This window comes from Centruroides vittatus, unplaced genomic scaffold (genome assembly GCF_030686945.1).
Source record: "Centruroides vittatus isolate TY-2023 unplaced genomic scaffold, ASM3068694v2 contig_2747, whole genome shotgun sequence".
In the NCBI taxonomy this organism is placed as follows: Eukaryota; Metazoa; Arthropoda; class Arachnida; order Scorpiones; family Buthidae; genus Centruroides; species Centruroides vittatus.
The window spans coordinates 1152997-1167845 of NW_027121750.1; the positions used below are offsets into that span (position 1 = coordinate 1152997).

Consider the following 14849-nt stretch of genomic DNA (forward strand, 5'->3'; position numbering starts at 1 on the left):
GGGATGAATTCTTTAAACACGGATTGGAACAGAATTGAAAGGTAAAGAGAATGATATTCTGAAAACAATATCTAGTAAAACGACTGTAAAAATCCCATTAAAAAGTAACAAAGTGGAAATAATGACACTTTAGAAGAGCTACGATAATTCTTAATACATTCCTGAGAGAATTTGTCTTCGGTGGAAAGATAATCGATAGAAGTAGGAAAATTTGCCACGTGGTACCCGAGAGAAGAAACTCTCTTACAATAATCTCGTCTCTTATACAAAGAAAGGAGAGAAAGAGGAAGGAAAATAAGAAAAAAAATAGAAAAAAATGCCTGACAGCAGCGACCTGCCAGGGCGTTTCTCTCGGGATTCGATCGATACACTAAAGATCTGTAAAGAGCAGCACGCTTTTTTGACTAACTTACTCTAATAAGTTCCTCTCTCTCTCTCTCTCTCTCTCTCTCTCTCTCTCACTTCCTCTCATCTACGCTCCACACGCTTCTCCATTAAACGAATACACACACACACACACACACCTTTAAACACTCCTTTCTCCTATATTCTGATAAAGAAAAATCAACTTTAAATAATTAAAAGTTAAAATGGATAGAGGTAGAGCTAGCTCATAAATTTCGTCATAAGGATACAAGTGAAAAGCATTCTGTTGGGTGTGAAGAGCAGGATCCTAGACAGAAGCCATTCTTCTGGAGTAGGTACTAGGAGTCACTTCACTAGCTTTAAATGAAGAGTAAGGGTGTGTGGGATGCTCTCCCTTCTCTCGACGTAACGGAAAGAATACGAGAGACAGATAAATACATGTGGTTTATAAATTGTTATACAAATCCTAAATATATATTTGAATAGTTTATTATTTCTATGTATCGGGCGATCGTAATTACACCTTTTCGATGCTGTCAAGTGATATTTTAGAACACGGGAAAACATGTCCTTAAAAAAGTTGTACAGAAACGCGCCACTACGGCACTTTTGGCGCGGTAAGTGCTAAACAGAGCTCAGCTATGCTCGTTGTGGTGTCCTTTCTGAAGATATATAATCTTAATTGGTCATTTGTAATGCTTCTCGCATGCAGTGTCTTTCAGGTTTCCAAATTAGGCACGTGTATACAATAAACTTCACGTTTTATGTGTTCCAACACCAAAAATCACGCGCCCAACAGTGGCCGAGTGGACAAAACACTGGTTACACGTAGTGTTTTCCGGATTTTCTTCACGTGTCCAACACCTAAATAGGGAACAAGTTTCCCAAAAGTCTTCCAGTAATGCACTCCATTCAAAAATTACACGGATTAAAACGCAAAGCGCCAAAACTGCCACAGCGGCGAATTTCGGCACTACGTTTTTTTTTTTCGTTTTTAAACAAAAACGTCATCCGCACGTCTCAAAACATCACCACCAAACCGGAATTAGCATCATTCGAACCGCCGTAGACGGCGTTAAATAGGGGTAATTTAAACAACGGTATATTTCTACATAAAAATCTTCCATTTACTCATTACATTTTTGAAGATAAATAAAGATAAATGTTCTTTAAATATATACATAAATAAATAAAATAAAAAGGACACTCGCTCATTATCTTTGGATACAAATTGACAAGGTAGACGTGCGTATAATAAGGAGAGCAATCAGTTGATGAAGAAGTTGATGAAGAAGGATGAACAATATTTCATTTTCATTAGGGAGATGTGATTCTAATTAAATTTATTTTCCATCAGGCATGAGGATTAGAAAAAAAATACAAGATATTTAGATGAAAGAGGTGACCGAAATACTTTTTCCTTCTCATTAGTGTGATTATACGAGACAGATATTGTAACAAAAGCTCTTAAGGTGAATTAAAACGCTTTTGATTTTTAAAAGAGCTCCCTACGTGTCTCCTTTAAGAATTGTTTTGCTCTTTACAACTCTGAATTCTTTTCTCTTCTCTTTCAAATATGGCACGAAAACATGGGTAAACTTTATTATATCTGTCAAATAAATTGCTCCTTGGCATGATTCTTCTAGAAAACACAGAGTTTATAACATTAGACTGTAGTTTAGAGTCTAATTTCAGAGCTCTTTAGAAGATCTCCTCCTGTTCTTTCCGTTTATCTTGCTCCTTTCTTCTCTTATTAAGCGGAAAAAATCGTTTTTAAAAGGAGATTTTTATTGCGGGAGTAGTAATTCTTCTTTTCTTATTTTATTTTATTTTATAAATTTCTTCTTTTTTTTTCTAGAATAATTTTCTGGGTATGTAAAATGATGCAATCCATTCTGGGAGGAGAGAGTTAGGCAAACTCGTCCTAGAAGCTAATTATCTAGGCTTTTCTTGGGGTGGAAATGATTCACATTCCTCGATGTTGGAAATGATGCAAACGTCCATCGATGCAGAAAATGATTGAAATGTTTCTGGAAACAGAAAAGGCATACAAATATTTCTTAATTACGAAAACTTCTGAGTTTTCTTTGGAAGAAATGTCATCCGAAAACTTTTTTAAACCGTGTTTTTCTTTCGAAATTCTTAAATTTCTTTCTCTTGTTAAATCTTATAATCTTCAGAATATATGATTTGAGGAAATGTTCACTCGCTTCGTCAAAAGTGTACACAGTTACGTCGGTTTTACGTCATTTTACGCTTCCTGGAGATAAAGAAATAAGTATGAATGACGTAAAAACGACGTAAGGTGCGCACTAGCTACTAATACTGCACAATTTTACGCTCTTCACGATTAAAAGCACATGAATGACGTCAAAATGACGAAGAGGACGCGATAAAGCACATGAATGACGTAAAAATGACGTAAGAGTGCGCACTAGCTTCCAATACTGCACAATTTTACGCTTTTCCCGATAAAGAAAAGCACATGAATGACGTAAAAATGACGTAAGAGTGCGCACTAGCTTCCAATACTGCACAATTTTACGCTTTTCCCGATAAAGAAAAGCACATGAATGACGTAAAAATGACGTAAGAGTGCGCACTAGCTTCCAATACTGCACAATTTTACGCTCTTCGCGATAAAGAAAAGCACATGAATGACGTAAAAATGACGTAAGAGTGCGCACTAGCTACTAATACTGCACAATTTTACGCTCTTCACGATTAAAAGCACATGAATAACGTCAAAATGACGAAGAGGACGCGATAAAGCACATGAATGACGTAAAAATGACGTAAGAGTGCACACTAGCTACCAATACTGCACAATTTTACGCTCTTCACGATTAAAAGCACATGAATAACGTCAAAATGACGAAGAGGACGCGATAAAGCACATGAATGACGTAAAAATGACGTAAGAGTGCGCACTAGCTACAAAAATGGCAACAAAACAAGTAAAAAAAACAATTTAATAATCAAATTCTTTAATTAAAAATAATATTAATTTAATAAACTTAAATTTCAAATTATCCATTCTCAATTTTAAAGAAAGTCATTTTCTAAATCACAAAATTAAAGAAATTAAATTAAAGAATTAAAAAAAAGAAAAGAAAGAAAAAGCCTATTTTTCTGCCAATTTAAATTCTATTAGAAAATAGCAAAAATAATAATAGTAAATACATAGAAATTATTAAAAGTTCGCGGAGTTTTGAAAGAAAATCCAATTTTCATCTCGAGCATCCAGTTTCAAGCATATTTAAATGTCAATAATACTGACTAATGGACGTAGAAAAGTTTGTTTTCGTTTAAAAACAACACAGGAATGTCTTCTATCTTTAAACATATATACTTAAACGTAAACCTTGAGCGATATTGAATGGAGGAAGTAGAAGAAAAATTCCAACTGTGACGTAAGAGGAAGATGCAAGAAGGGATGTTGGACGTAAGGAAGAGGCATCCTATTAATCTTTAATGATATTGTTTGATGTATGCCGTATATATTAAAGCCCTTAGGCTAATTTGTAATTTCGGATCTGGTCGGATCAAACAATGGAGTGGCTGTGTTTATCTTGATAAAGGCAAATATTGAATGAATTTACAATAAAGGGGGGAATTATTAATATCGAACAATACCCGAGTTAGAAACGTATTAATAAGTATTCGTTATGATAAATCTCCATCAAAATGATTGAATTTAACTCCAATGTTTCCATATTATTCGAAGTTTTCTCCGTTCTTTGTGTACGAAATTGTGTAAAATCGATAAAAGAGCGACACCTAAGCCAGTGTGTATACAATTTACCCGGTTTTAAATTTTAATGTGGGGGGGTTTTATGTACAGATTGCGGGTCGTGCTACCGTTTGAGCTCGTGTATTTGTATGTCACGTGTTATCTGACATCATTCCGCCATTTTGTGTCACGTGTTATCTGACATCATTTCGATTTATATTGTGTTTTCTCTTTAATTATTTTCCCTTTTTTTTCAAATCACATTCGATTCTTCCTGGATTGCTGGTCTTTTCTACTTTCTCCATTTTATTACTTGATTATTTTTTTATCTTTTCCAGCTTGACCGAACAGAAAAACATCATTTCCCCCCCCTTTTTTTCTATTTTCCTCACTTAATTTTTTCTCATATTTTTCTTTAATTAGTTTCAAAACTTTCCTATATGACTTCAATTAAATCGCCGTGTTTAGGTACAGTTTATTTCGCTAGACAATGGTAAATAGAGTAAGATACACACGGTCTTATCTTCACGCTTATGGCATTCTTCATTGCATGAGGCATTACCAGATTCTTACTTTCTCTGCTTTCTTTACCGCTTCCACGAAATATCTGAGTAATGCCATTGGTTACACAGAGATCAATCGATACAGTCAGATACATTTGTAATATGAAGACAAGCTTCTTTGTTATATGTCAAGCAAGTTGTTCGCTTATGCATTTCTTCCGGTCTTAAATCGAAGACAATATGTGACCGACTTTGCAATGACCTTAAAGGAATGTACGAAAAGATTCCTGGTATAACACTGATGACATGTGTATTCCCCATACTTCCCTATCCATTTACATTACATAAATTTCAATATTTAAGAGGATTTTTAAATAGATTTAATAAATAATTTATGCGCATTTTCCATTGTTTATGCTCCATAATTAACTGTTTTTTTCCTGTTTTAAAAGAAAATGGGTAATTAATTAATATATTCGCCGCGTGTTTTCTGTATTTGATTGTATCGTGATTGTGTTTCCTTCTATGCAAATATACGTGACGTATACACACAAACACACACACACACACAAGTAAAATTAATTGTCTACGTATAAATGAATATATTAATTTATTAATTAATATACTAAACTCCCGTGAAAATTTTTATCGAAAACAAAACAAAAATTTCCTCGTAGATAATAATTACTTCTTCGTACGAGATAATTAAATATCGTCTACGAAGGGACCCGAAAAATAATTAAAATAAATGATTGTAGAATTAATAATTAATTTTTTATTATTATTATTATTATTTCTCTCGTCTTTTCGTGATCTTATTACACATTTTCGTTTACCTTCGATTCGATGGCGATTTTAACGTGGAAAAATCATTAAAATCTTACATTTTTCTAAGCTTTCTGACCCCCTGTACAGTACATAAGTAACTCATTGTAAACTATGATAAAGAATTGCATGACCCATGTTTACAGCAATTAAAGGGGCAAGAATATTTATTGTATAATGAGCGGAATTTTAATTGATGAGCCAAAAACACAGAAATTCTTGTCGCATCTTCATAAAAATAAATGAGATTTTTCACTAATTTTCTGCTTGTTATTTGTAACAGAGGGAAATTTTTAGACTTTTTCAGGACCCCTTCGGAAACTGGAAATGTCGAGAAGTGCAAAAAAAAACTTAGGGATGTATGTAGGGATGTTATTGCTGTGTCTATGTGAACGGAGAGGGCCCAATTTAAAGCTTAATAACTCTCGTTCCTCTGGTCGAAAATTCCTGAAATTTTGTAATTAGATTCGTATATAAGCTGGGTTAATTCTAGCAAATTTTGGTGGATAAAGGTCAAGGGGGTGAGGAGCTAGAAAGGGTTGAAATTGATCATTTACAATTTCTTATAAAACTCATCTCTACCCTCAATATTAAACTTTGTGCAGTATATAATAATTAATAATATAGAAAGTTTTTAGTAAAAATCTCGTAACAGATGGCGCCACACGCAATTTTGACTTATTTTTTGCCGGGACAGTTAGGCAACTCGTTGTTGGAACGTATTTTAATGGGTAATAAGGCGAATTTTAAAGATGCCGGCTAGAGATTAAAATGTCCATCGTCCCCAGCATCAATATAACTTGCGAGATGCCATTTTAAATGCTTGTTTTTGTTATCTACAACTTAATTTAATGGATATTACGTGATAAAAATGGGCTATCTTCTTCGCGTATTTTGAATATTTTTAATAATATACGCGTTGGAAATTCTGAAATTTATCACGGAATGTATTGATTTATTTCTAATTTTTTTTTAAATTAAATGATTAAACAATTTTATAAATTGCTTTATAAATTGTTCGACAATTTAATGATGAAATTTCCTTCCGTCTTCTCCGATTTATTTTCTCTTCAGTTTGCTTCATTTTTAAGCATTATATATGAATTGTTTTTCAATTTAAATGTTAAATTTTTAATATTTTAATACATTTTTACGAAATATTCGTATGTAAATATACATATATTTTGAATCGAATGCGTGATTATTGACCGAAAATATTCCTGAAGGCTCAAGGCTAGGAGCTTATGCAAATTTCTTAAAGTTTAATTTGAAAAAGAAAAAAAAAATATGTTTTAATATAAAATAAGATATTCCTTTACAATTCGGTGGATAAATTCATTCGTATTTTTAGATTTCATCCGAATAGTGTAGGTTATTACGACAATTTGACGTCATTCTTGTAGTTTCCTTATGGGATAACACGATTATGACGTCAATTTGACGTAAAAATTGTACACTGTTTTTTACAGCCAACAAGAAGGCTTTGAGGAAGGGTTCTATACCGAATTAAATCGCTATATTACAGGAAGATTTCCCTACTTCTTTAAGGTCCAGGGAAATTTTTCCTTTTGCCACCCTCTGACCACACCAGCTAGGACTCCAGGACTTCCGAAATAGATACTGGGAGTCCTATAATAAATTAAATTATCATATTATAGGAAGTAAACGAAAAGATTTCCCTACTTTATTAGGGTTTTCTCCTTTTATCTCCATCTAGACATACTCGCTAGGAATCTAGGGTTCTATAAAGTAAATTAAATGATTATATTAAGGGAAATCAACATATAAATTTCCCTACTTCCTCGGGGTCTAGAGAAATTTACTTCATTTCCCCCCTCCTCTGAACATTCCTGGTATTACCTTTCGTTTGTGTAGATGTACTGTACGATGAGACGAATGATCGTAATGAAGTCGATAAAATAATAATTTAGAATGTTTTCACGGAAACAAATACTAAATTAATAACAACTAAAATAGCTATTTAAAGGCTTAAATTTCAGAAAAATCCTCTTAACGAAGTAAACAAAAATTTCACGTATAATTTCATTTAAATTACTTGGCAGCGGTTATCAAAAATGAGTTGCTAAATTTTCTGATTATCCGCCGGTGTGTTTACCCTTTTGCTTAATTAATTATAAACGGATCTGGTGTCGGAAAATGTCTGTTAAATCCCTTAAATAATACAAAAGCATAATTACATAATTTAGAAACTGAGAAACCTTACAATTTTGTTGATGTTAAACAAAAATTTCCTATGTTTTAATTCCCTAGATTCCTTATGGATTCGTTGAACAAAGGGAGTAGATTATCCAGGCAAGGCTCTCGCATCCGCAGACAAAGGAGCAAAGAATGGCAAGATTACAGTTCTTCAGACAACGAGGATGATCAGCAGTACAGGTACACCAGCGAACAAACAGTAGATTATGAGGAAAATAGAGTAACTTCCGATAGCAGAAAACACGGTAAGAGCATTAAATTTCTATATATATAAACCTAAACATCTTTAATTAATAAACAAAATTCCTAATTAAATTTAAAAAATTTACTGACGGATCGATTGGAATGCCCATAGGGGAGTTATTACTTTACCTTATCGATTCTTAGTAAGAACGTAAGAAATTGCCAAAGGTCATAAATTTCTTTTAATAGTCCTATTTATAACCGAATAATTCTTATTAATTGCGGAAAAACCTAATTAAAAGGTAAGGTAAAATGGTAGAATTCCATCAATTTTAAGTTACGTAAGTGATTAAGTAAGAAGGAGGGAAAAGGAAGGAAAATAAATTAATAGCCTTTGTGGCATGGCGAGTAAATATAATAAAAGGAAAGCGGCATTATCAAATGAAGTTAAAGGTATTCTTCACACCTGTCTTTCAATTAATTTCTACAGATTTATAATAATGGTGATCCGCACTCGTCTTTGTGATAACAAGCTCATTATACAAGTAGAGATAGGGAAAGAATCGACTTCCTGACATCGGCAGTCTTGTTTAGGCGGTATGATCTTTTCAGTTGGATTCAAAGCCTTAGGCGGAGTTACCAACAATGGTGAGCTTACAACAAAGTAAATTGATTGAATAGGCAAAAAAGATTTGCAGGAATTCAACGTAACCTTGCAAAAAAGTGGGGAAGAGGAGGAGGAGGAGGAAGAAGGATGAAGAAACTGTTATTATCCGGGATGAAAAAAAAATCTACAAGTTGAAAGACAAAGGAATACGAAGAGTCCGAAAATGCCCGCATAAGTGCGAGTGTGCTTCACTACTCTTCTATGTATCGATGCGATGTGGCATGGCCCCGGGTCGTGAATGCCAAAACTAGCTTTGGCTAAATCGAATGCTGTGCATCTTCTGCGAAAGCTCGACGTGGTCGGAATAATCACGTGATTCGAAAGCAATGAGATGAATTTTGAATAGTGTTCTTCTCCTCCCCCCGATGTAAGTGCTTTACGTTTTCTTAAAAAAAAAAAATAAATTATGGCATTTTACAGTAAGTTTCGTTTTAGTTTGGAAATTTTTTTCCTTTTTAAATCCCTTTCTTTACTTAGAAATTTATAAGTTTAATGAGGTGTTACCGCTAACAAAGAGTAGTAAAATGTAATAACGAAGAGAGATATTTACTCGTGTTTCTTTCAGTGTTTATTTGTAGACATCCTCCTGTGTAAAAGAAGAGTTATTTTGTTTGTTCAGTTCAGTCTTTCGACACCTGAGTCTTTGCTTCTTTATTTCAATTTTTCTCTTCAACCGTTTAATCAATAATAATTTGATTTGGAGAAGAGATTTCGAAGGGGATGGACAAAGAAAAGAAAAACTCTTTAACAAACAAAAAACGGTGTTTTTTTTAAAACCTGTTAATACATAAATAAATTTATTAATTATCTCTCTCTTAAGCTCTTAAAATATTCACCGATCGATGCAATAATATATTAGTGATAATATTAGCAGATAAATTTAATGGGCTGTAGGGGTTACAAATGCATAATCGACTAAATTGGTCAATAGAGGATAGTATAAATGTTCCGCGCTTGTGGGCCTTTATCTCTATGACGTACAATTTCGCTCCGTATATATATATAACATCATGCTAACATATAAACTACTACAATTAAACTGGAAGAGGAAAATGCATACAGTACAATTGCTTCCTTGATTTACCTTTGTTCTTTAAATTATACTGTAAATTCCTATAAATTTACTGCTTTAGAATAATAAATAAATGAATTTTGTCGCCCTTTTGTCATGTTAATTTGTAATAAAATATATTTAAATTTGAATTTAGATCAATAAACCTTTACTTTTCCATTTCTACCGGCCATCCCCAATTTTTTTTTCTCTTCTTCTTCTTCTTCTTTAGATGATGTACTTAAGAGCTTTCTTGGAAATCTATAAACACTTTTCCTTAGTTAAATATTAAAAGATTCGCGTGTGGATCGATTATAAGTTCTTCTAAAAATGGATAAGAGATCAAAAGCAAACCAATTAAGGACAACCTTTAATCCTTTGCTCTATAAGAAGTGCGAGTTCAACGGATCACATATCTTCACAAATCCTTATGTATTAACTGCATTACTTTGTGTCTTTTGCTTGGTAATTAGTAGGAAAAATCCCACTAATTAATCGGATCAACTATATTTAAAAATTAAATTGGATTTTATAATTAAATTTTTAATATTTTTCCTTTCGATATAGTAAGCATACATATATGTATATTGCGGGTGAAGAAAACGAATGAGAGTAAAAGAGAGTAACAAACTTAATAGTAATGTTACGTGATTTCACATTGTAATTCTTTGTACTGAATTCAGTATTGGCGAGTGATAAATTAGGGAATATGTTACATACACTTCAAAGTTAGTGTATTGTATGGAGTTCTGTAGCATAGACCAATGCAACAGCTGGTGCGTGAAGTTTCAATTCCGTGTCTTTGACACTTCTCTTTTCTACGACTTCTGTAGTTTTTTCCCGATATTTGATGATTTAATTCAATTTTTTTTTACTGGTTCAATTTTTAACACCATATTTTCCCCGCCGGTTTATTAAATTCGAGGATTTAATACGAAATTTATTATTTTATTGTCGCGAAAAATACACCAGAAAAGTAATTGTTTTCAATTCAAATATCTGGAAAGAACGATGGAAGTGGCTTAAGGATTCGAAAGAAATTCCATATTACGAGCTTCCCTTGGGACTTTAACAAGAAAAATTGAAAATCCTAATCTTTCTTTAGGCTCACTAACTCGAAGAATTGAGAACAATCGCCTTTAGATCCGTCAGCTTCCTGTAGAAGTGAAATCTTCTATCTAGAAGAGTGCCAATTACGTGTCATATTTAAAACAACACACACACACAAGTTTTTACACTTAAGATGCTTAAGTTACGAGAAATCTTAATCAAAGTATAGCCCCTACTGTTTATTTTTCATCCCTAAGCTGAGAAGTGTTTAATTAAGAAACAAGGAAAGGTAATTATTAAAAATAATTTAAATCTATAAGTAACTAAGAGTGTGTTGGCTCCATTTTTTAAAATAAATTTAATTGAGTAGATAAGAATATTAATTAAATTCTTGTAAAGAAACAAAAAAAGCAACTACCTTATCTTTCTAAGGCACTCTTTCTATACAATGGCATCATTGTATCTGAAGACACCACCAAACAGATCTTTTTTTTTTTCAACAACACAAACATTAAAATAAAGAACCTTCATTTAGTGTGGTAATACGGTATTACTGACGAGATTAAGCGTTAAAGCCCTTGTTCTTTGTGTTACTAAATGGGCACAAGTAACAAAATTACATCCTAACTTGTCCAGACTTTCGGTTTTCATTGCTGGATTATTTGCAGCACCATCTAATGTTAAAAAATCCATCCATCCATCCTCCTCCTCTTCCTGTATACGGAGGCTCACTAACTGAATTCAGAACAATTGACTTTGTAGTGAAGCAAGAAAAAATTAGTTAAAAAAATTACCGCTGGGGCACTAAATGTCGCTGCAACACCGTAGTGGATAACTAAAAATGCTTCACAGCACGCTCGATGAATGAATTTAAGAGGAAAGAATTTGATAATGGAGATCCACTTGATGATCTTTCTTGCGTACACGAAGTATCCTAACTTTTAAGGCATTTTGAGTTTATTCGCTACGGTGTTTCAGCGCCATTTACCACCCAGCGGACATTTGAAATGCGAAATTTAATGTACTACAGTACATTGGAAACGAATTTAAAGTTTTAAAAATAGCTCGGAATAATTAATTGTCCAGGAATAAACATAACCTACTTCGTATAGGAACCATCCATTATTTATTTATTTACTTAATAAAATCTATAAAAATACTTTTACAAGATACACGTGATACGGTGCATGAATATTAAAACGATATTAATTATTTGTTACTGTTTAAATATTTATGGAGGAGGAGGAAGAGGAGGAGGAGAGGAAAAAAAGTTGCAAATATAAGCTTGACGTAACAAAATATCGTAGTTTCGTTTTATGTATTTAGGAAAGCAAAGCTGTCACCAGTTGGTGACACGTCCGAAGTGGTGTCAACAGCAGAAACTAGCGGCTCGTAATAGATAGCCAAGACTATGGATATTTGCATGTGCATGATACACCAGCCATTAATCAACCTGCCTACATTTTGGCCCTTATCGAATAAGATAACAGTATTTATCTAAACAATAGAACTTCACACGAAAAGTTTTAAATACATTCATCTTGCCAAATTTACAATCGTTTATTTTTTAAACCCACTTTTTTATATTTTGCAAAGCGCATTTCTAAGTACCCTCCTCGCTCTTCAACCAATGGATCTTGTAAGTAAAGACATTAATTTCAATTGAAATTTTTGGAAGAAAGTCTTTTTAAATCCATTATTTATTGGAAAAAAAATTAATTTAATTATTTATTTTATGATTTTTGGGGGGTGAAAGAAAGGATGGATGCAATAAGCCAATGCAATGGGCCAAATCGGAGGGAATTTCTATTGCAACCGGGCCATATTTATGTGTTAAACACGTAAAGAAATTTCGGCAAACTCTACGTAGCCAGATGTGAACCCACGACCTGTTGTCAGTAGTTTTATCCACTAGGTCACAAGTGGGCACGAAAGAAGTTGAGAATTTTCAAACTGGATTTAATACATATAAGTGTATATATGAGGTCGAACCTTTAATAAATGCAACTTCTAAAAGGCAGCCATTTTTTTGAAAACGGTTTCTTTGATGTATACTAAATAACGGCCATTTTTACGTACCTGTCAATGGACGTTGTTTAGAGGTTTCACTGTATTTACTTATATATTCTGCTGAATACTGTCACGTCTTAATCGCTAATCCAGATTAAATTTCGAATGGGATTAGTGTCATATCACAGGGAAAGATTAGCGATTCGATTGCGTATATCGTCTTATTTTTCACTTGATATTTTTAGATCTGTTCAATTTTTTATATTTTTTCGGTATTTTCATGCATTTTTCAAAACAAAAATTATTTATAGAATTTCTTATAAATTTTTAAAAATAAATATTTAAGTTTTCATCTTGTGTAAAGTTTCACTTTTATAGATTTTCTATTATTTGTATCGATACGCGGTGTTATTTCTACTCTTTCCCAACAAAAGAACTAGCTATAGATCATTTCTATTACGCGCAGCTCTACGACGATTCGTGTATTAAATTTATTCATGCGTAAACTGTGTGCATGATAGCAAAGACGTGTCTCTTATCGGCACTACTACGCGCGCATTTTTAAATTGATAAAATAATAAATGCAAGGAATGCGCGTAATTCGAAAGAAAACGATCGCGCGTGATCGATGGAATTACATGCACAAATTATCATGTTGGAAGAAGAGGAGAACATAGATTGATGTATCGTCTCTCAAAGTGTTTCCTAAGCAGTGAAATATCGTCTAAAGTACTATTGAAATCGAGAAAAGGAAGTAATTTCATCGCATATACATAAATCTGGGAATGCATGAAAGAAACTTTGTCAATGGTCATTTCATTCTATCTTGATCCACAGGAAACTGTTGACATCTATCACCGGTAAGCATAAGCCGAGTAATTTACAGAAATTTTGACAGTATTGGAATGTGCTGAGTCGGGTAATGTCCACATTACCATGACGCCTCTCTCAATCCTCTATGATGGCCATATACTTTAATGGGCATTTTCTTTTCCTTATATATCTTTCACTTTCGCTCCATTTGGAAAATATTTTAGAGGAAAAGGACTGTTATCTCACCCTCCAAAATTTCCTTCCTCCTTAATTGCATTTTTTAAATCGAAATTTATGTTTTTACAAGTGAAACATCCCGAAAAACGTGATATATTTATTTAATACCCATCCGAAATTTGATTAAATAATTTCTCCAAGAATCGTGATCCTCCGAATCTCCATGCTACTAGAGTAACATAATTATTATATCGAGTTTTTCAAGTCGTTTACCCGTGTAAAGCGATTAGAAAACAGTAAAAAAAAAATTAAGTAATAAATTCTTTTTTGTGCGGTGGAAGGCTCGAAATTCGGAATGTTCCTCGTAAGAATTAAGGATGCAATAAGGGTTCTTTCAATGAATGGCCACTCGATTAAATTAAGAATTAAGTAAATAACAATAGAAGCAAATTTACTTTTACTACCAGAAGGGGGAAGAGGGGAGAAAAATTAAATTTGAATTACCATACTCGAGTTTAATAAATGGCTCTCTTTGAGATCCTTACAGCAGCAATCTGCTCGATGAGAAACATTATAATAATTTAAAAGATGGTTATTTATTTTGTTTATTATATTTAAAAATATGGATTCAAATCGTCTAAAACGTTTTACAAAAAAAGTTTTCAGCCGAAAACAAGAAGGAAGAAGTAGAAGTGGAGGATTGAAAATCGCATTGCAAACCATCATTTATTCAGTAATAAATTAGAAAATAGCAAAACATTCTATTTCCATCCCGTTTTAAAGCAAAGTCATCCGTCTAAAACCCGAATTTAAAATAAAATATTTAAAAAGTCGGCATTAAAGTTAACAAATGCCCAACAAGGAGGAAGAACAGGAGGAAGATAGTAAGAAGTAATTGAAAGACATCTACTTACTCTTGCGACTTTTATAATAAAAAAACTTGGCGAATAGGACACAACATGGCGCCAAGAAGAAGGGAGGAGGATAAAAAAAAAACATACACCAAATGGTACCTAATATATCTCGTGCGCCTTTACTAACTCGGAGTTTGGCAACGGTCTCAGGGTCATAATTCCTTGGTTAAAAAATTTAAGAAGTACGACAGTTTATGGACGGGTATCCCATCTTTCTGTTGGGAACTATTACTTTCTGCCATGCTACGGTCATCTCCATGGTAACCGCTTTTCCCTAGTCTATCTTGATGCCGGGAGTAGAAGGATGGTTAAGCCGCCGAAGCATAAACTGTCGCTCTGG

The 14849-nt window shown here is 33.1% G+C and overlaps 1 protein-coding gene across 2 annotated transcripts in view; it reads left to right on the forward strand.

Annotated features, from left to right (window-relative positions):
• The window catches only part of LOC136971982 (teneurin-m-like), a 121428-nt gene that overhangs the window by 49806 nt on the left and 56773 nt on the right, over nt 1-14849 (forward strand). For both annotated transcript variants that reach the window (XM_067266507.1, XM_067266508.1), the window contains exon 2: nt 7699-7889. In XM_067266507.1, the coding sequence (XP_067122608.1) occupies nt 7706-7889 (184 nt within the window). In that variant the 5' untranslated portion in view covers nt 7699-7705. The remainder of the gene's footprint in view (nt 1-7698; nt 7890-14849) is intronic.